The sequence below is a fragment of the Osmia bicornis genome, chromosome 9 (genome assembly GCF_907164935.1).
Source record: "Osmia bicornis bicornis chromosome 9, iOsmBic2.1, whole genome shotgun sequence".
Classification (NCBI taxonomy): domain Eukaryota; kingdom Metazoa; phylum Arthropoda; class Insecta; order Hymenoptera; family Megachilidae; genus Osmia; species Osmia bicornis.
Window position 1 is genome coordinate 7,090,647 of NC_060224.1, and position 20,771 is coordinate 7,111,417.

General features: G+C 43.1%; 2 protein-coding genes across 7 annotated transcripts in view; one reads left to right on the forward strand and one right to left on the reverse strand.

Annotated features, from left to right (window-relative positions):
• Window positions 1-20,771, forward strand: part of LOC114874409 (double-stranded RNA-specific editase Adar) — a 75,790-nt gene that overhangs the window by 14,948 nt on the left and 40,071 nt on the right. For both annotated transcript variants that reach the window (XM_029183646.2, XM_046286974.1), the window contains exon 2: window positions 8,469-8,588. The gene's annotated coding sequence lies outside the window, so the exon portion shown is untranslated. The remainder of the gene's footprint in view (window positions 1-8,468; window positions 8,589-20,771) is intronic.
• LOC114874411 (dopamine receptor 2) overlaps window positions 1-20,771 on the reverse strand; it is a 50,008-nt gene that overhangs the window by 14,877 nt on the left and 14,360 nt on the right. For all 5 annotated transcript variants that reach the window (XR_006829646.1, XM_029183654.2, XM_029183653.2 and 2 more), the window contains one exon: window positions 12,820-14,285. Coding sequence is in view for 4 of the 5 variants with exons in the window: in XM_029183654.2 (XP_029039487.1) it covers window positions 12,820-14,018 (1,199 nt within the window). In the remaining variant the exon portion in view is untranslated. The remainder of the gene's footprint in view (window positions 1-12,819; window positions 14,286-20,771) is intronic.

The window sequence follows — 20,771 nt, forward strand, 5'->3', positions numbered from 1 at the left end:
AAATTGAATAAAATAGTGGCAGTTTCAAAATCAAGGCGGATTTTTGTGACTGTCTTAGCGGGTCACTAAAAAACTTTTAGCGGGTCGCTATTTGTCCACCCCTGGTTTATACGATGAAGGAAAGAAAGACGAGAGACAACGGTAGGAAATAATCTGCGCGATCGAAGCTGCTATTATACAAAAAGAAAAATAAGAAAATTGAAGAAAGAAATAATGGAGCGGAAACGTTCCGTACATTGAGTTTTACGAGTGTCGCTCTTCAGATTATTTTTTCTACCGCGTTCGATCGGGTTTGGAATAGAATTCTTGTTTCGAAACCTTTATGACATGGCGGAGAAACGTTTCACGTAATCAGAAGGAGAAATCGTATCGATGATTAATTGCCTCATTATGGTTGGAAATTTATTAAAAGACAGTGGAGGAATGGCATTATTCTTGAAGTTTATTTGATGGCGACCATTTTTCAATCCTCGGGAATTATTTTCTTAACCCGTTGCCTCGGTAGAATCTCATACAAATTCATAGCTTTTTACCGAACGTTTTACTTTCCCTTGATTCAAAATCCATGAAACAAACAGAGGAAACAAATTTTGAAGGAAGAAGCAAACAATTCGAGATATTCGCACAGATTTATTCTTGTTTTTAGTAGTTCGCGAAGCGGCGACGTCGAGAGAGAAACAAAAAATATGGTTCAGGCAGATTGGCCTCGAGGGTGGAAAGGATGCTCGCGGAATTTCGTACGACGCCATTCTGTCGCGACGATAGATCGTCAGTTCGAAGCACACGCTCCAACTTTCGCTTCTTTTTCCCATGGTTTCGTGTTTTCAATGTTATCGCGAATCGTCATCGATCGCCTAACCACCCTTTCACAGTCTACGACCAAAGCTATCTCGAATCTCACATTTTCCTTTTCCTTATTCCCTTATCACCATTCTTGCTCGCCGTTCTATCAATGCAGTTCTGCATTGAATCTTCTGTTTTAAGTATTACGAAATAAATTGTTCGTAGACGTAAGGGAATAAGAAGATTAAGTGCTTCGATGATATTCGCTGGGAAATTTCCTTAATAGCGTCGAGTGTTTTAAATCTTATTTCAATTTTTATACTTTTTTAAATATAGAATCATTAACTATGAAACTCGACAAATTAGTCAGCAGAATTAATGTATTATCAATCGCCAATGGCTTTACTGAAGACACAATCCTAAATTAATAAATTGTGAAAGAAACAACTACAACTAACAAATTCCAACGTTTAAATACAGTAATTTCTCAGTTTTGTGAGAAACGAGGTACATTTTGAATAGAAAAATAATAATCTATATTAACATCGGTACATCAAAAGATTTTTCCTTACTTAATTAACTCTTCAGATTTCTTTTCCCGATTGCACGATTCAAGAGATTACTTCGAATCCCAATAGTCCCATTACGAATGGTTAACAAGTCACGGTTCAAGCTATACCGCCGAGTTTCTTTCTTTCGGCATCGAATGAAAAATATTTATGAAACGATTCGATGCTTCGTATTATTCATTGCCGGTGGGGATCTTGTTCGATCAATCGATAAACACTTTAGGGAGAACTGTATATCGGATAACCCTGGTGTAGACAGACCGCCATTAATTCAGGCAGCTTTTTAATCGTTTATTCTTGAATTTCAATGAAAACGGAAAAGAATTGTTTGAAATTCACGACAAACGAGCCCCTCTGAACTTTCCGCGCCGATTTAACTAGATCATCCATATAATAATCCCTTCCATTTCAGCGAGAAATATTGCAAAAAGCGTAGTGCTTTTTTTTCTATTGGAAATCAGTATCATCAGGAACAATGTACCATTTCTTCTTTCGTTATTTCTTCGTTTCGTGCAAAAAGTATCTTGACTGAGCATGCGAACCATGAACGTGTTAATAACGCATACGGTGGTTGAACAATATCCATTAGCTGAAAAAGCTTACGCTTTTTCGCGGTGAAAAGCTTGCGGTGATGAAAATGTTCCGCAAGAAAGTAGCTTTTTATTCGTCTGCCCAATCACTTACCTCGAGATAACGTTACCTTTACAATATTCTTGTCGATTAGCCTCGGCTTTTCCTTTCGCGATTCTATTCGTAAAAACATGCCCTAACGATGCTCCACTTCTAACAGAGTAACGCGACCGAGAATATTCAACATCCAAAGGTCAATTTTGAATCGTTTACGGGAACCTTTGATTCGAGCTCGTGTAGGGAGAGAAGTTATAGGATAGAAGTCGAGGCCCGTTAACGAAACCGGAACTATGGGTGATTTCCGGTGCCTGTTGTCATTCGTATAGGGAGCAAATAGGGTGCAGGGTAGAGGGAGGGGCTCGAAACGAACAAGGGCGGAAGATTCTCGTCTGATTGGGGCGACGCCCGTAAATGAGCTATCGGAGTTTACGTTCTAATGACAACGAAACGTGCGCCGAATGCATTTCTGTTCGGCAATCGGGTCCAGCGTGCGGCACATACCGAAACCGGAAATCGATGATGGCCGTGCGACAACGGCGCGGCGTCACCAATGAGTTTGCACGACGAAACACGCGACGCCAATTCCATCGGCAGATTCGCGTTAAAAAGTTTATCACGGACCGTTGCTACTACAATACATACCTCTGTCGATACATGCCACCGGAAATTCACTCATGACGTTGTGTACTCGTTCAAACGAACGGCATTAAACGATCAATCGCGTGTTGCTCGATCGTCGGCCCGTCACGCCGCGAAAAATGCTTTTCACTATCTACAGATAATTGCGGCTAATTAACGTATCTCTGTTTCTATAGGGTGTTAAAAAATACCCTGAAGACTTCTACACTGCTGGATAGATCAGGAAAAATCGAAGTGAAAAGTTCTGTAGCATTTTTCGATGGGATCAGTAATTTAGCCACATTTCGTTGTTGAAAATTGACCAATCAGCGCGCAGCTTGAGTGGCAAGATCCGCGGAGTGGGAGACTAGTGGGAGGCGCTTACGCATGCGCCGTGGGCCTTGCCATTCAAGCTGCGCGCTGATTGGTCAATTTTCAACAACGAAATGTGGCTAAACTACTGATCCCATCGAAAAATGCTACGGAACTTTTCACTTCGATTTTTCGTGATCTATCCAGCGGTGTAGAGGTCTTCAGGGTATTTTTTAATATCCTGTATATGAACGTAATTATCAGGTTATTTATTTGTAGAACCTATACGAAACATAAGCTTGTATTATAACAGCCTGAACCTTTGACACAGCTTTTTTCCAGCCTGCTGAAACCGATTGGCATCGGCGCTCGTTTTCGATTTACGCACGTGTCTCGGGTTAAATGTCTCGTGTAGTCCGATATCGCACGTGGCTCATTGAAATCTACGTTCGAACGGTTCTCGTTCATTCGTTTCCCTCTTGGTCCGATGCATTATGTATGAGAGTTTGCAACAGATTTGGAACGAGACTTGACGCGTGGAACAAGAGCGCTGGATTTCGTTCGAGGTAATCGGGATCCCGGTCTAAATACGGCACTACGAATATACATTTGGTTAATTGAAAAATTCTGAATAGGAGCATGGTAGAATTGAAGGTCTAAATTAATATCTCTGGCATAATGGTTCTCGTGGAACGAGCTGCGTAATTAACAAAATTAGTCGTGTTAAATTTTCTTTTTTATTTCGAAATTGACGGTAATCGAAGCGACAGATTGAAACAAAAATTAAATTGGCTATTTATTTTCCATCAGCCTAGCAGCGTAGGTGGTGTTATCGATGCACGTCATCGTATTAACGGCAAAACAAAGGTGTCAGAGGCGGAAGCATAGAGAGAAGACAAAAGGTTGCGCGGTCGTGGTGGCACGACGCTCGCAGTTGCAATCACTGCAGCGTGTCGTCGACGACGTCAGATGGTGACATGACGTCAGGGACGGCAACATGTGGCGAGAAAGCCGTGAAGCGTAGAGAAATGCTGGAAACGATAGATAGCGAGTAGGTTTGCGTGGGTCGTTCGATTTATATCTCTCCTCTTATCCTGAAGTTCGAGGTGTAGCGTCGGTCCAATGATACTAACAACATTTACCCTCGCTCTTTCGCGTTCAGATCTGCAGACATTTCGGCGCCGAACGTCCCGACGCCGAGTCGAGACCTTGGCGACCGCTGACCGTGCTTCCCCGAGCCGAATTTACGTCGCGCTCTAATTTTTAGTACTATCCTTCGTTCAGAGGACGAGACAATGAAATTTCCTCGACTCGTTGAAATCAATTAAAGGGTCGAATCGCTTAAATCCTCCCAATTCGCTTCTCCCTTCTTCTTCCCTTTTCCATTTGAAAATTAGAACTGCCAGCTGGCGATTAATTCTCTCGTTGCGCAAGGGACGTTATGTAAATGCAGCCGCACGCGTAGCTGTGTAACCTAAGGCTCCACTTATCACACCTTCTACAACGGACAAAACGAACGGGTAGATTCCTTGCTCGCCTACAACCTCTATACATCGCTAGAGCGTGTACGGTGTACCAGGGAGTCGTGGTAGCTGGGAAACGGGTGTAAATTGAATAGCCCTTCAGGTTAACGACTTTGAAACAACATTATTGCAATGAGCAGCGTGTTAACGGGAATTTAGGGGACGAGCAGAAAGTCGAGGTTTCAAACCGAACGATTCGAACGTTCGTATAATTCTTTTTTTCTTCTACAAACTATCGTACATTTGACGAAAATCGATACTTCTCTTTACTAAAAGTTGCTCTCTCGGGTATCGGACTACACAACAACAGGATGGTATTTTGAAGCAAGAATCGCGTGCGTTGGTGGAACAACAAGGGGGAGGAAAGAGTACCGATGACGAGGGTAACCGGGGACATAGGCGAATCCTACGTGTAGCAATCGCACGTGTGACTATCACGCTTCACGGCTGTTTGCCGGTGGGTAAATGGAAAATCGATAGTCTCGGGCGTTCTGTGCACGGTGTGCAGGCCAAAGGAGGATCGGATCGCATCGGATCGGCTTGGCTTCTCGAGGTCGAAAACTGAAACAGCCTCGGTACGATCCAGTTTATTAATAACGAATCGATCGTGTTCGAAAGTAGTCGCGGAGCTGGATGAACAGCCGGGTCCTGTTGTAAAAAAGTTGCGACCCTGCTATGACGGGGGGAGATTTTTAATCGGTTGACTTGGTTAAATTTGCAATCGCCGTGACAATGGTGGATTCCTTATTTAATATAATCATTGACCATATCAATCAACACTGCTACTCGCTATCGAGACGAATAGGAAAATCATGAACAATTAGTTTCCATTCCATCGCAAGGATTCACAGATCGAGGCTGTGGCTTGCGATCAACGCTAATTACACCAAACGGTTACTTCGAATCCATTAGCCAGCATGCGTTCACGGGAATTACAGGCCGGATTTGCCGCGAGTGTCGCGTTTACCATTGATCTCTACTACTGCCGCGAACGGTCCCCGTGTCGCTTAATGGTGGCATCGTATCCAATAAGCATTAACCTGATACCAATTAATTCGATATCCTCTCGTCACTTTGTTCCGATCGAAACATTCGTTTCAAATATACGTATTTAGTTAACCAGTCCACATTTGCAATTACGAAACTCCTTTGATCGTTCAATTAAAAGTTTACACGTTTACCGTATGGTTGGCAGAATTAACCGCTGGCTACAATTCTAAGGGGTAGGGTACACAATTTTGCAAAATTTCCATCGGTCGAAAGTTAACAATAAATTTCCTTTAACGTAGAACAGGGGCAGCGAGGTTGTAGATTAAGGGTAAGAAACGAGTACCGCAACAGTTAAGGGTTGCTTTCACAAAGGGGGCATTACGAGGCGACCAGAGATTAATTCTGCAGTAGGAAGCCACCGAATATTCGGTGTAGCAGGGATCTGAAATCTGACATTTTTCATTCCACTTTGCCACCACTCTGGGCAACCGAAAGGCGAGATGAAAATGTACCTTCAACGATGAATAATTCACTGCTGACGCAGCCTGTATTCGTCATAGAGTGAAATCTCGATTCTGTGAATATACATTTCTTTTTTCTAAGGGGACCTTGTCTAGACGAGACGTTGAAAAAGAGGCTGACAAAAGTAACCAGTTTGATTGAGAAAAGACGTGCGTCACTTTTCAAATTCTCCAGAAAGTAGAGTTATCCCGTATGCGAAGATTATTCTTCGAAGAATTTGCGTCGAAATTCTGTACTGAATTTTCTTCATTCCCCCTCGAAAGAAAAATACCCTCGATTTTGTCTGGGTCCATAGAGATTTGCAGCTCGTTGACCGGTTGAATTACGGCTGAAAACGGTGCATAAAGGATAAATTACGATTCGTGGCAGGTCAAGTGAGCCGAGAGACGGGAAGGAAAGAATAAGAGAGAGAGTATGGGAAGAGTGAAGGGAAACGAGGGCAGATCGGTTCTTTCTGTTAACGACCCCTTTGTTATCCCGCGAAAACTCGAATTTGCATTCGTTCAGACCGCCTCAGACACCTCGACCAGCCCTTCCTCCAACTCCTGCAGTTATCTCGAAGAAATTTTTCTGGGTCAGAGGTTCCTTGGACCATCCCACGCTTTCGTTCCTGATGATAAAAGGGCGAAACCCACCCTCTCCTAGGGACCATGATGAACCTCGGTCGACCAATAACGAACGGCGTTGAATCTACATCGGTTTTTGCGATTGGAACTCTTGTATCGAGAACGAAATACCGGTCGGGTGTATCAGGTGTCGGTAATGCGGTGTCATAAGTGAACCGTGATCGCACATGCAAATCTGTATTTCGATTGGAAATGAATGGAAAATGTGCTACGTCATAGCTGAATTATGGGAATCAATTTGAACGGGTTGATTGCACATTTGCCACACATGATTTCATTCAATTAATTCAAGTGTATATTTCAGTTTTTGAGAACGCTGATTTTAAAAAATATCCAACTTTATAAATTTCAAGTTTTTTAACGACATATATTTCTCCCTTTACTCATCAATTTTTACTTTTTCCCTGTCCCGCGCACGAAACTCGCAGTATGCGATGCAAGCGTGTAGAAAATGACTTTCAATTCGTGCGCTTTCTGTACCATATGGAATGCACATAACTTTCCAATTTCTTTTTCTTTATGCGCATTCCGGAACAACCGCGTAGCTCAAAAATGATACTACCGTTTCCCGTAATGTAACGTATCAAGAAAATACTCATGGACGTACCGGAAATAGCTACTAAAGTACGCGAACGGACAAAGAGTTAAAGAAGATAGCATTGCATAGCTGTTGCATTCGATGCATTGAAAGGCACGAATAATCCTATCAGGGTTTATTTATGCGACAGAAAAGAATTGTATGATATCTGTCAACGTAGAAAATCCAAGGTATATAAAATCTGCCCGTTAAATCTGGAACGTATTTAAGGCCGATAAATTTTTCTTAGCTTTCCCAAGTGTCTTGGCGGGAAACGAGAAAAGAAGCTCCTACCGGAACAGCTTTTTCGTAGGTTGCTTCGAACTACGGGCCGCTCGAGCTCGTTTCAGGAGAATGAATAAAAGTAATTTGCTAAAGAGCTTCGTTTCTATCCGTCCACAACCTCACGGCTACGATATTCTCTTTTCTCTATCTCGACGACCATTTATATGCCGGTGTACGTATAGACAGAGACACACGTATCGGGTCGTAGTTATCTTCGTATCTGCTTTCTGGAACAAGGGTTGCCTGTGAATTCCCGTTTAAAGTCGATCCAACAATCCCCTGGGTATTTCTCTCTGTTTCTTTTCCGCTAGAAAATTATACACACCCCCTCTTGGTGGTTTTTTGTCGCGTCACGATTCTCTTTTATTTTCGACGATTTTTCACCGCGAATTGAAATCCTCCTCCTTTGCATACCGATCCAACGAAGAAGTTCTTTTATAATTCGAACAGAACGGGTTGCATAATATTTTCTATTTAAAAATAATTATTGCTTTCTGCTTCTGATGCGAAAGGTTTCGCACGAACGTTCGTGGCTGTCCGTTGAAGAAATATGGTTATAGTCGACGGTCAGATTCTCGTATATCTCATGAAAGACGATGGATAGATAAAATTTCCAACACAATGCACCCACGGGAAAACGATTCTTTCGAAGGAGAACGCGGTTTCTCTTCGATGCGCGCATCTTTAAATCGCGCTCGTTCGCAGGAAAGTAATTGAACGTTCGTTATTTCGGTCGTTTGTTTCGCACGACGATTCACCTTTTCCCGGTGTTTTCGCGTGCGAGATGATTTACGCGATCCAGCACGGTACATAACGCGCGCAGACATGCAAAACGAATGGAAATGCGAGGGTTCTTGCTCACGAAGGACTCGGTTTTCTTCGAACGTTTTCGTTACAAAAGAATTGCGAATCGTGTTTCGTTGAACTCGAACAAGTACCATTTTAACGGTGAACAAAAATGTTCAATCGCAAACGATACTCGAATCGAATAGAAAACTTTCCGTTACTCATATTTATTCGAATCTGATTGCAGCCAGCCGTTGCGAGAATTGAACGACGAGAAGAAGCAATTTCAAAGAGGTGGTCCCCGGCTTTGATCGGCCCGTTTCGCCTCGAAAACCTTGACTTAATGCAGAATTCTTCGCGTGACTGGGTGAGTCTTGAATTTATTATCGTTCGCCTGCAATTATAGGCGCTGTTACTGGCTAAAGAATTCCATCGCGACGCGAATGGAAGAAAAAAGCAAATAAGCAACTCGATTTATTCGCTCGGGATTACGAAACGAGGCACGAAATCGATACCTAGCCGGCTTCGAACTTTGCAATTCCGGCTACACCTGCTGCTATATCAATTGAAATAACCAATCCAATCTATTTACCGGTGTAATTTAACCTTTTGTACCGAAAAGTATTTTCATTATAAGGTTAATCAAATTTTATTAAACCGTCTCGTTATTATTTCTTATACTTTCGTTGTGACCCGTCTCTGTGAAGAAGTGTAATCGTTGAATTTTATGTAGAGGCTAAAGTCTCTCTTGGTTAGACGTGCAGGATTTTAAAAGAACTCTTTTTATCCCTGTAAGAATGCTTGCGGGGAACAAGGGACGCTGCACGTTTTACAAAAAAAAAAGACCAAAAGGTCCTCAGTTGAGCTACACAAAAGAGGCCGGTAGAGAATAGACTTTGTACTGTTTGAAATCTAATTAGTCCTTCTTCTTGTTTCAACAGTGTTCTCTGAAAAAACTTTCAACCACCGCGACTGTCTGTTTCATTATTCGATTGTACTTTTACCGAATCCACGACAGTCTGAAAGCGAGTCCTTTAATTGACACGAAAATGTCCCACCGAAATCGTATTAACGTCACGGCGATCCAGGAAATTTCATTTTGATATTAAATAGAGGATCCTTACAGGCTTCTGCGGACACCGGCATCACAATTTACCGGGATTCCGTTGACGGAGAAACATAATTTTCGAACGTTTAATATCGTTGTATATTTGCGGAAATGCTTTATCTCGGCTCGTCGGTATCGCGCAAGGCATGCTAACTCATTCCTGGCGTTTCGAGTGCTCGTAATTGCCTCGCTCTCGTTAATCAACATTGTCGATCCTATCGAGTATCGACCGGTACCGATTCACGCCGGTAATAAATCGGTGCCCGAGAACTCTTTAAATCATTCGACAAAATTAATCGTACGATTTACTCTCAAGTAAATTTTGTCTACATACGACAAAAAAAAAACGAGTCTAGGAATTACGTAAAGTAACGCATCTCGAATACCCTGAACGAAAGTTTTTACATCCCTTCTGAAATTATTCGCAACTCTTGCAATCGGCTTTCCCTCTTCAGTTGCGGAGAAACAGCTTCCCGGAAAAGGAATCAACGTTTCGCGTAAATTATCCAGAAGATTTTACGTCGCTCGAACTTATCCCGACAGCCGTAACATCCAGGACACGGTTAAATCGTAAACCTCCTCTCTATCCCATATAAACATTCCCGCGCGTCTTATCGAAGATATGTTCTTTGTTTTTTACCGAACACCCCCTGATCTTCCGTTCTTTCTTTTCCTTTCCTTTCCACCCTTGGGTCGCCGTTTTTTGACGTAAATTGTATTTACTGCCCATTCTTCGCATAGATATTTTCACGGGATATTTTGTACACTTTCTCGGTAAGAAAACTCGATTCCCGGAAGATACTTGAGCGACGCAATTAACCGAGAAAAACATCGGAACAATAGTGACAGGGAACGCTGTTACACTAGGGGAATTCATTCTGGACACTTTGCATAAAAATATTCTTTATTTCATATTTATGCAATAAATGTATATTCTGCTATGCTAAATTAATAGCGTAATATTTTGTATAATGTTTATACTTAATATTTTCACATGATTTGGTTTGAAAATGTTTGGAAATTTTTATTTAAAAAAATCTAAACTGTGTTGTTATTTTTGTTTTTGCGCTTGTGAAATAACCAATCACAGAGTGAAAGGATATCCAACGAAATATTAATTTTTTTCTACCTCCTTTGATGTGTTGAAATTGTAATTTTTGTTGTATATTAAAAGTATGGCTGTAAATGGTCTTTTTACTGACTTTTTTATATAAGCGACGCCCTAAAATTAGAAAACAATGATTAGAATATAAAATATAAATGATAATCTATTAAATAATTTGAATAAATGCGAAATTTAAGTAAAAATCTAAGTGTCCAGAATTAATTCCACTAAGGTGTTTTACATTGATTTTCCTTCTCTATGAAATATGTTTATCGAACACCGATACTTATGAAACACGACACTGTTTCATTAGCGATTCGTAATTTAAGAGATGAAGCATTGCCCGTCAAGATTGAGCTTTTCAAGAAATTCCGTTCGCACCTGCACATTGAATATAAGAAAGCTCCGAATAGAAAAGGGAGAGGAAAGTGGAAAGTGTTTGTTAACGTCTCGCAGTAGTAAGGAGACCGGTAGCTTTTTCTCTCCGTAAGACTGGTGTAACGAAAGGAAGTCGAGTTTCAGACAAATAAAGCCATGTACGGTCCATTGAGTTAATGCTCTTGCCATGGCATTTTGCGTCACTCTTTTCCTCGTCTCTCTCCCTCTTCCATTCGCTTCAACCCGTTTTTCCTCCCCGTTTCTTTTACACCCTGCCCGTTTTTCTCGTCGCAGGTATCGTCGTTATTTATCGTTCAACGTTGTCGTCATTTTTCACCGAGCATAATTACGACGAAGCACGGTCCCGAGCATCGTGTACGGGGCTACCGTTGGCCGGTCTCTTTCGGGCGAAACGACTTTTTGAAAAATCAGTTCTCGAGAGTGTCTCGTTGCCGCGGGCAGCCGGAAAAGAGATTGATGAAACGGCAGAGAGATCGATCTAGCAATATGCACGTACGGGGTTCTTTTCGGAGAGAAGGAAGGAAGCATAGGGAAAAAGCATTCGCTTTCGGAACCTGCTGGTAAACCGATCACTTTGGTTCGTGTCGCGTGAAAATTCTCAAGGAATCGTAGGCGTTTACTGGAGGGGGAGAGAGGGTTTCGTCTCCCCGGACGCCTCTGGTTCGGGCCGGGGACCGCTAGGTGGCGGCGAGATGATCGGCGAATCAGTGTTCTCGCTAGCGGTCGCCCGGCATGCAGTCCAAATATTATAGAAGTTCCGAATTGCGGTATGATAGGTGACGAGTCTGACTTTTTCGAGACGAAACGCCTTTTTCTCTCCTCTTCTACAGAATCTAGTTTCGGAACGTAAATTCTAACTGGAGTTACGCGTTGTCAGTCAAACTCCGTGATTTCGCTGGACGAGGCTTTTTAAAAGGCTAGACGGGGAAACTCGTTAGAACATCATAGATTCTTTCAAAGTTTTTCGCGTTCCATTTTCCTGCTGCTCTCAGCGAACGTGTGCAGCGACGCGTAATTAAATCGCGTTATTTGCATACCTTCCGCTTTCCCGTGCAACTTTGTCACCAATTATTCAGTGCATCCGTTCGCGAAACACGAACGACCAACATACCGGAAGTTACGTCGGTGATTTGTCGTTGCAGCTTGAACGCGTCCGAATCGAAACGAGGAACCTTCAGCTAGGTTGTTGGCTAGTTCGGTGTCGTCCAAGATGAGATAGAAAAATGTTGATCAAATGTTTAGCCACGTGGAAAATGGTAATTGGTTCCGACTCGATTTTACCAGGACTCTTTGTTAATTGCTCGGATTGGGCTTTGAATAATTTTCGATGGGATATTAAGGTACGGTTGCGAAGCTTGTTTCGGGGAAATTAATCCTTCGTTGCCAGAACAACGTTTGTCTAAGATTACTCGGTTTCACCTGAGAACGATTTAATAGGACCCTAGAGACCAGACCATAGAGTTACCATGTTCCGACAATTACTATCCACGATGCTATTGGTGTATCCTCGCGTGTTTCGAATTGTGTTTCTCCCTGCTATTTTCTAACCATTCAACATGATTAAATTGCCCGGCGAATTAATATGAATTTAGTGTTTTAAAGTTTACGGTACAAATTGTTATTTGATACAGCAACCGCTGAACGAATCTATGAACCTATGGGGATGGCGTCGAATACCCATCGCTGTTGGAATAACTTAAATGCAAACTTTCGCTCGTAAAAGTTTTACCATAGTCTCGTACAAACTCGGTTTTCCGTACCGTATCAAATGCTAGCATCCTATTAACCACTCTTAAAGCCCGTGTCGAACAACCCCCTTTCCAATCTCCACCGAATACGCTCGTGCAATTCCATTAACTCTTCGTTTATTTCATCATTATTTCTCCGTCTAACGTGTTTACGAGGGCCATTTGTGTTTTCGAGTCGAATTTGCAATTCGCCGTCGCCGTAACAAAAGACAATGAAATTTCACGAAACGGTACTCACCTTCGAAAATCTCTGCTCCAACAAGCGTAAATCACCGGATTCATTCCGCTGTTGATCCATCCGAGCCACGTAACAGCCGCGAACACGATCTCCTCTTGCCATATACACTGGGAGCAGAATCCTGACCACAGATTCACCACGAAGAACGGTAGCCAACATATGATGAAAACGCCCATCACGATGCCCAGCGTCTTGGCGGCTTTCTTCTCCTTCGCGAATTTCGCCAGTTTCCGCGACAACGAGAAGTTCTTCCCCAGATGTTGTTTGGTTATCCTCGTGGACGGCACCCGGGTCAGACAGTTATTGTGCATGGCTGTGAGAGGCTCCTCGAGATCTTGTAGATCCTCCGGTGTGCTCGAGGCAGTACGGAACAGATGCCTGGCATCCGTGTTCGTACCGCCTCCTCGATGTATCCTCAGAGTAAGCTCCAGTTCACCGGACGCCATTATCACCTGTTTGGTGCCTAGCTTCAGGCTCTTGGTCTGGAACACAGCCGCTCTGTAGATCTTGTAGTAGGTGAAAACCATCACGAACAGAGGCAAATAGAAACTGATGGTCGAGGAGAAGATCAAGTAGCCCAAGTGTTCGGTGAACGGGCATTTGTCCTCCGGCACCTCTTCGGTTCTGACCGCGCGCCACCAAGCGATCGCTGGAAAGGAGATCGCGCTCGAACAGATCCATACGATCGCGATCAATATAGCCGCTCTTTTACGGCTCATTCTACTTGGATAAGTGAACGGATCTGTGATCGCCCAATAACGATCCAAACTGATCACGCAGAGATTTAGGATCGAGGCGGTCGAGAATAGAACGTCCAACGATCTCCATACGTCGCACCAATCGGTCGTGAACAACCAACGATTCTCCAGGACCTCGTAAATCGCGCTGAACGGCATCACTACCAATCCGACTAGACAATCGGCGAACGCCAACGACGTGACGAAGTAATTTGTCGCCGTGTGAAGATATCTCTCTCTGACCACAGCTAGGATCACCAGCATGTTACCAAACACAGTGGCTACCGAGAACAGGAACAAGAGTATCGCCAGACCGGCTCTGTCCGTTGCCAAGTTCCACAGATCCTCGTAGGTACGATTCTGTGCCGGATATACCGCGTTGTAGAAGCTTCTGTTCAAATGATTGCTCGGTACGATTGCCTCTTCTTCCGATCCGAGCAGATAGACCGCGCTTTCGTTCATTTTTTCCACCAACGAACCTTTAATCGTCCCCTTCGATCGTTCCCAGCTTCTCGTCAGGTCGCCGATCCGTCGACGCCGCGTTTCTTCCGACCGATTCCCGTCCGGCCTCTCATCTTCCCGCGGGAACCGCAAATCGGCCGATTTCTAACCAAGATTCTACGACATCTACCGGCCGGGTTAATCGATATTCATAGCCCCGTCGATCTTAGCTTTCCAAGGTGGTTACATTAGGCAGGCTTAGGCGGACGACACTGTCTTCTTGCTGATCTGAAACAAACCAGAGTGATTCGTGTAAGAACAGACGTCTGCCAGTAGGTTTCCTATTTTAAGTTAATCCATGAAAGAACATTTTTCTATTCTTCGTAGAAACGAGTAACAGTAGAGGAATATTGAAAGTCAAGAACAAACATCGGTCGGGGGTCTGGTTTTCGATGTAAAAGAGCGGTTCGTTCGATACGCGACGACGATGCAAGGTTTATCGGCCCTGACACGTGTTACAACGACGACGACGGACGCCGACGGTCACGATGACGTCGGAAGGGTGTGAACGAGACAAAAACCGAGAACAACCGGAGGCCGGGCTATATTCCGCAACGTCGATAGCTCGAGGATCGAAACCCCTTTGATCAAGTAGCGGTAAACATTCTCCCAGGTCACGGATGAAAGCTCGCCCCTGTTTCCAGCCCCTGGTCTGGCCACGAAATCACAAACCCCTCTGTACAACCATCCCGCTCTCTCCTTCTCTATCGGTCTCTCTCTAGTTTCCTCTTTATGACACTTTTCCCTGGTAAATATAGACACGGTGTATTGCACGTCGACGAAAAAATTGGTAAATCGTTTGAACGTTCGAACGAGCAACGATTGCCAAATGATTGACGAATGCAACGTTAACCGTGTCGCGTTTCGATTAAAAATTGTTTAACGCGCGTAGTGCGAAAGGCTGATGTTTAATCGAAAAAAATTACACAGCTGTTTAAGTTATCAAAGTGAAACGACAAGCGTAGAGTTGAAAAGTGCGTTTCGCTGGTGGAAGCAAACAGAAACACGATTCTAAAATTTCATCTGCGGCTCGAAAATTACGAAGCTTTCTCGCTAGCAATAAACGTACGATCTTGTAGTTGAGCGCGGGTGCTTTCAGTTTTCGACGTACCGTGTCCAAACTTATGATTTCCGACGTGTGTTTGCTTCGAATCAGCCTCGTTTCCAACTATGTACTCGTCGAAAGTTGGCGATGGAACGCGGTTGGTGATGCCTACTCAATTAGAATATTAAATCTTGAATCGATCGGAACTTTGGACAGTACATGGAAACTGAATTAACTCTTCTCTCCTGGTAATACGAAAAAAGGGTTAAGGGGTTACGCCTAGTTGGGATCGGGAACATGACGTGATTTTCAAGATTTCTTTTTGCCGTTCTAATAAATATTTACTATGAAGTGAAATATATCATTGAAAAATACATGTTTCAAAGTAGTTTTAAGATTTTTTTAAAAGTAAAGTGTTAAATAATGAGGGAACGCCCTTTTCTCAAGATCATTTGCGGTGGCCACGATACCTTCCAAACCGCGTATTTGAAATCAAAACCAAAGAAGATTGAGTTAGTATATTGTATTGTTAAGGGCCTGAACGAAGGGTTTTGCGAGATTTTGATTTTCACCAAAATGAGAACAATTTTCCTGAAAAATCCCCGAAAAAAAGAAAATTTTTCAACGGAATTAAAAATCCTTTGTTCAGGCCCTTAACAATACAATATGCTAACTCAATCTTCTTTGATTTTGATTTCAAATAAGCAGTTTGGAAGATATCGTGGCCACCGCAAGTGATCTCGAGAAAAGGGCGTTCCCTCGTTAAAACATGTATTTTTCGATGGTATATTTCACTTCATAGTAAATGTTTATTAATAAATTTTGTCATTTACCCGATCCCAACTAAGCGTAACCCCTTAAAGAGCTGCAAGCAGCCGTATCAGTCGAAAGGCTTATTTAGAAGCATTCGATTCCAGGGGGAAATTGTATGCAAGCGAGACGTACATTGTCCTACATTTGAAATTTCCTATCGAACGGAAGCGTATTTTGCGGAGAACGTTTCCGTTGTTCTCCACAAGCTCGCGATAGGCTTGTTCGGATGTCGATGATATCCCATTAGCTTGGTCCCGTGTAGAACACCGTGCATGGTTCCCGACGATATCGCAGCCTCGTTGTTGCCGCAAACCCATTAACGTTCCAATCGTCCAGCGTGTGTTTGGCTCGGACCACCGAATTCCGTTTCGAAACGCGAGTCTCTGTCGATTCCAGGATTTTTTTTCAAAAAATCGCGTCGTTTAAAAAAAAGGACACGAAGGAATATCACGATAAGTACGGTTCGACTGGGACAAATTCGACAGAGTTATCTCCGATACTTTTTCTCGTTCGATTTTCAGTCGCAAAAAAGTCGAACGATCGTAATTTATCAAGCGGCGAGGATGAATTAAACGATTCACCGATAAATGCGATCTTTTATGGCATTTATAGATCTCACGGATAACCGTGATCGATCACCTCTTGTACAGGGGAACAAAAGGTGGCTTCGATAAGAGAGTTCCTCGAAATTCGTGTACGCTCGATAACTCGTGTAATCCGGCAGGAACGTGATCTCGTCCACGATTTTCCAGAGGATTACCGACCGTCTAAAATTTCTCTACGCTCTTTGCCAGCGATTGATCATTCTTCCGTAGAAGAACGTGGAGGAACATAAATGAAAGGATAAAAGAGTTTGATCAATTTCGAGCGACCAACGGTATCGTCGTCGCGGCGTTTAAGTAAATGAACGGAAACGGAAGCCGTGGCGGCGCAAGCGAAAAAGCACTCGACGACGAACCGATGACTGGCCATTGACACTGGATGACTTCCGTTTACCGCTGGACGACCGGCCAATCAGCCGTAATCTTTCAATTGGCGCTCTGGTGTAATCGAGCCTGGTAGATGTATCTCCCTCGTTTGCCGCACCAGTTCCCTTAACAGCCGGTAATCGACGCTTCTTGGCCAGCTGTTACGACAACACAGATTTCGCTTGGCCCTGACGAATGTGCACTCCTCTGCGTCTCGACTTCTCCAACGACGTGCGTCGCAATATCGTGGAATTTCATATCATCGTCTACCCTTATCTTACTCGGGAACGTACATTGTGCCATCCTCGCCCAGACGCACGAAACACAATGGAAAGTGAGATTTAATTAAATTGTCAAAGACTTCTGGAAGGGCCTGATAGAACGAAAGGCAAGGTCTCTGAAAGTTTTCTCAACCGAATGAACTCCAAGCTTCTCTCGCTACGTATCTTCTGGCGAGAGCGGATTGCGGAGCAAGCAAAAAGTTCCTCTGCAGAACGATTCAGTCGAATATAAGTTAACCGATTATTCGATTGCCAGACGGAACATCGCGTTTCCTCCGAAAGAAGAGAAAACGAACGCGTCGTATCGACGAGATCGGGGTTCAAAGGGGACACGCTCGCTTAATTGAATCCGTTCTCGATCCACGTGGAGCTATCCGAACGCGTAAATCGAGAGATCAACGGGGGAGACGAAAGGAAAACACGTGACGTTACCAAAACGAGGTTTTCTTTACCCTCCTCTACACCCTTCGAAGAAGCTATGTTGCGTGGCGTATGGGGATGATCCGCGCCTCTTCTGCTCGTCTCGAAACATCGCTAAGCTAGGCTTAGAAAGGACAAACGTCCTTCTCTGGGGATGTTCGAGACACGAACAAAAGGAACTACAAATTTGTTACCTCAAAGTAACAGCAACGCGTAGAATCAATTAGTAATTAAATTCTTCGAACGATCAAACGAGCCAATTCAAGCTAAATAGCCGAAGGCTGAAGTTCCTCGCTCTTTCAGGTAAATTTCGAAGCGAATGCACGTAGGGTAGATACCCATCCGAGTCGTGTCGCGTAATAGTTGTCGAGGAATGATAATACCAGCGTATCGGACGCACGTATTCCGTATTTCGAGGATAGTAAAAAATAAGAGCGGAGAAGAGCGAAAGGTCTGTACTCTTGTACCGGAACCTAATTCCCATTCTGTTCGTGCAACTCGCGACGAGATCCTATCGATAAAAAATATAAAAAAGAGAGAGAGAAAATAGCGAAGAGAAAAGGTAGAGATAGCGTGGCAAAGGGGACGACTAGTTCCAGTGCATTTGCATGTACAAGTTTTCGAGCGTTCTATATGCGAGCTTATAAAATATTTCTCCTCCTCCTTCTATTTCTCTTTTCCTGATAAATTAGCCATTTGTGTCCGACCATAACGTTGTTAGCATATTCAACGGGTATAAATAAACATTGGCCATTTGATGCTTCGTTGAAGGGTTGTAATAAAATTATCAGCCGCTAAGTTTCCTTAAAAAAGGAATTGTTTGAGAATATCGTTAAAAATGCAAAGATGATAGATAAGACACAGAGGGGTAGATACGAGGATCTAAATGAGCTACTACGGTTTAGCCAGCGTTGGTTATACGCGTTCCAGGAAAGTAAACTGGCAACTCAGGCAGGGAAAGGTGGGTGCAGAACAAAATCGAGGAAAATTTCCGCCCTTCGTTACGTCGTATACAAGGGAATACGGTGGTTTATTAAAGGTATAAGGCGGCTAAACTCGGTGCACGAGTGAAATCTTCTAATGAACCGACGTTTTACACGGTTCTACTTCCCGGTAACACCGGCACGCGAGTCGCGTGACGAATGTACACCCACGTCGTTACCTGGCGAATATTTTTTCCAACACCGGCCACGGCTACACCTGCCACGACCTTCGTACGCCGTAAAGCTAGGGGGAAAAAAGGTCGTTTATAAAAAGCGTCGCTTCTAGCGTGTAAGTGATTCATGTACACGGTTCACGGTGACTGCTGGAGATTCGGCTAAGTCCTTGTATCTTACATGTGTAACGAGCAGACGAGTTTACCTGAGGGGGTCACGGAGATTATCATCTGTCACCCTCGACGAATATGTCTTTGTTCAATTTCACGAGGGCCGGTCGAGAAATGGAAACAGATCTAACCGTGTTACTTCGAAAATATAATCGACGTAAAAATGTTGAAAGAATGGAGGTAAAAAAGGGAATACAGAAATAGCAAGTCACCTGCGCAAGGGTTAAAGGGACGAAGCTACGATTTAAAGGGAAGATTGGAAATCAGGGATGAAAGATTGCTCGACAAACACGAAGGACGAGCTTTCGTTAGACAACGTACAAAGTGAATATTTGTGGGTATCAGATGGTAGCAAACAGACGGTAATTGGCATGTTATTGACAGTGGTGGCAAATAACCCGGTCGATTTTCCTTCAATTAGGCTTCCACGCTGCGCGGATAACGAAACACTTCTGTCTAGAAACTTTGTTTCGAAGTTGAAATCGTTAGTCGATAGTTGGCCAAGAAATATGCCTGCTGTTCGGAAACTTTCAGGCATTAATGCTTCGTTTACATTCCTTCACGCTTCATTGCTATTCAACTTTTTATATATGTAAAGATAGTGTACTCTATTTATTCGAATCTCCCGAGTTTCGCGCGAGTGCGACGATGGAACAATAGCGATATCGATCTATAGAAAGGGATAGATAGTAGAGGGACGGAAGAGAGAGCACGCGTGCAACAATTAGACAGAATAGACAAAAGAAAAACGATTAGAAAGAACTTAACAGAGCAAAGAGGGAAAGGATAAATTAAGGAACTTTAATTGTCGTTTTATAAGACAATTAATTGAGGATTTTCAATTAAGGGTGAACCAGAATTTGTTTCTCTGTAAATCAAAGAAACGACAATTAAAGTTCCTTAATTTATCCTTTCTCTCTTTGCTCTGTTCTTTCTAATCGTTTTTCTTTTGTCTATTCTGCCTAATTGTTGCACGTGTGCAACTTCCGTCCCTCTACTAACTACTATCTATCCCTTTCTATAGATCGATATTGCTGATCCGCTATTGTTCTATCGTCGCACTCGCGCGAAACTCGGGAGATTCGAATAAAGAGAGTCCACTTTCTTTACATATATTAACACGTTTGATGACGAGGAGATATTAGACGTAAGGGTTAGGCCGTCCGCACACGGAGCTATGCAAAAGAAACTGATTAACAATGCAAGTTACAAATCAGTTAATTTTGAGTCACTTCTAATGCAATTATATGTACTGCCGCAGACGACGCTACTGATTAGTAATTAATTAGTAATGCCCCACTAATCCGTTCCCATTGACTCGACTTCTCAATCGCATAGCGACTATGGTTTCCAGTATTTTTATCACATAAAATATTCATATTTCTTGTCATTTTTTATGATATATTTATATGAAATATTCCTTGCAGCCTAATATTCTCTTTTCTGTTCCCTTTTTCACTACCATGTTTTCTTCATCACTAGTCAGTATTTGACATAATTTCACTTCCTTGCACGGTATATCACATTTAACTGAAACAGCTTTTGTTATTATTGAGTAGCTGCATATGCGGAATCGACTCTCTAACCGGTAATTAATTAGTTTGTGATTTCAGTCACCAACTAATTACGTTTCTGCTTAGTAGCTTCGTGTGCGGTCGGCCTAAATTAAACGGCAACTTGGTTCAGGGAGTAGTAATATATCGCATTAGTCAGACCAACGAAGGTTTCTCAGTTTTTTTCAGCAGGGTACAATCAAAAACTGATAAACAACTATCTGGGGGAAAAAATGAACGGGTCCCAGGGTTATCCCATTAGTCAGGATAATCGTTGTTCCAACCTATTTTTGCCTCTGTACCCGTC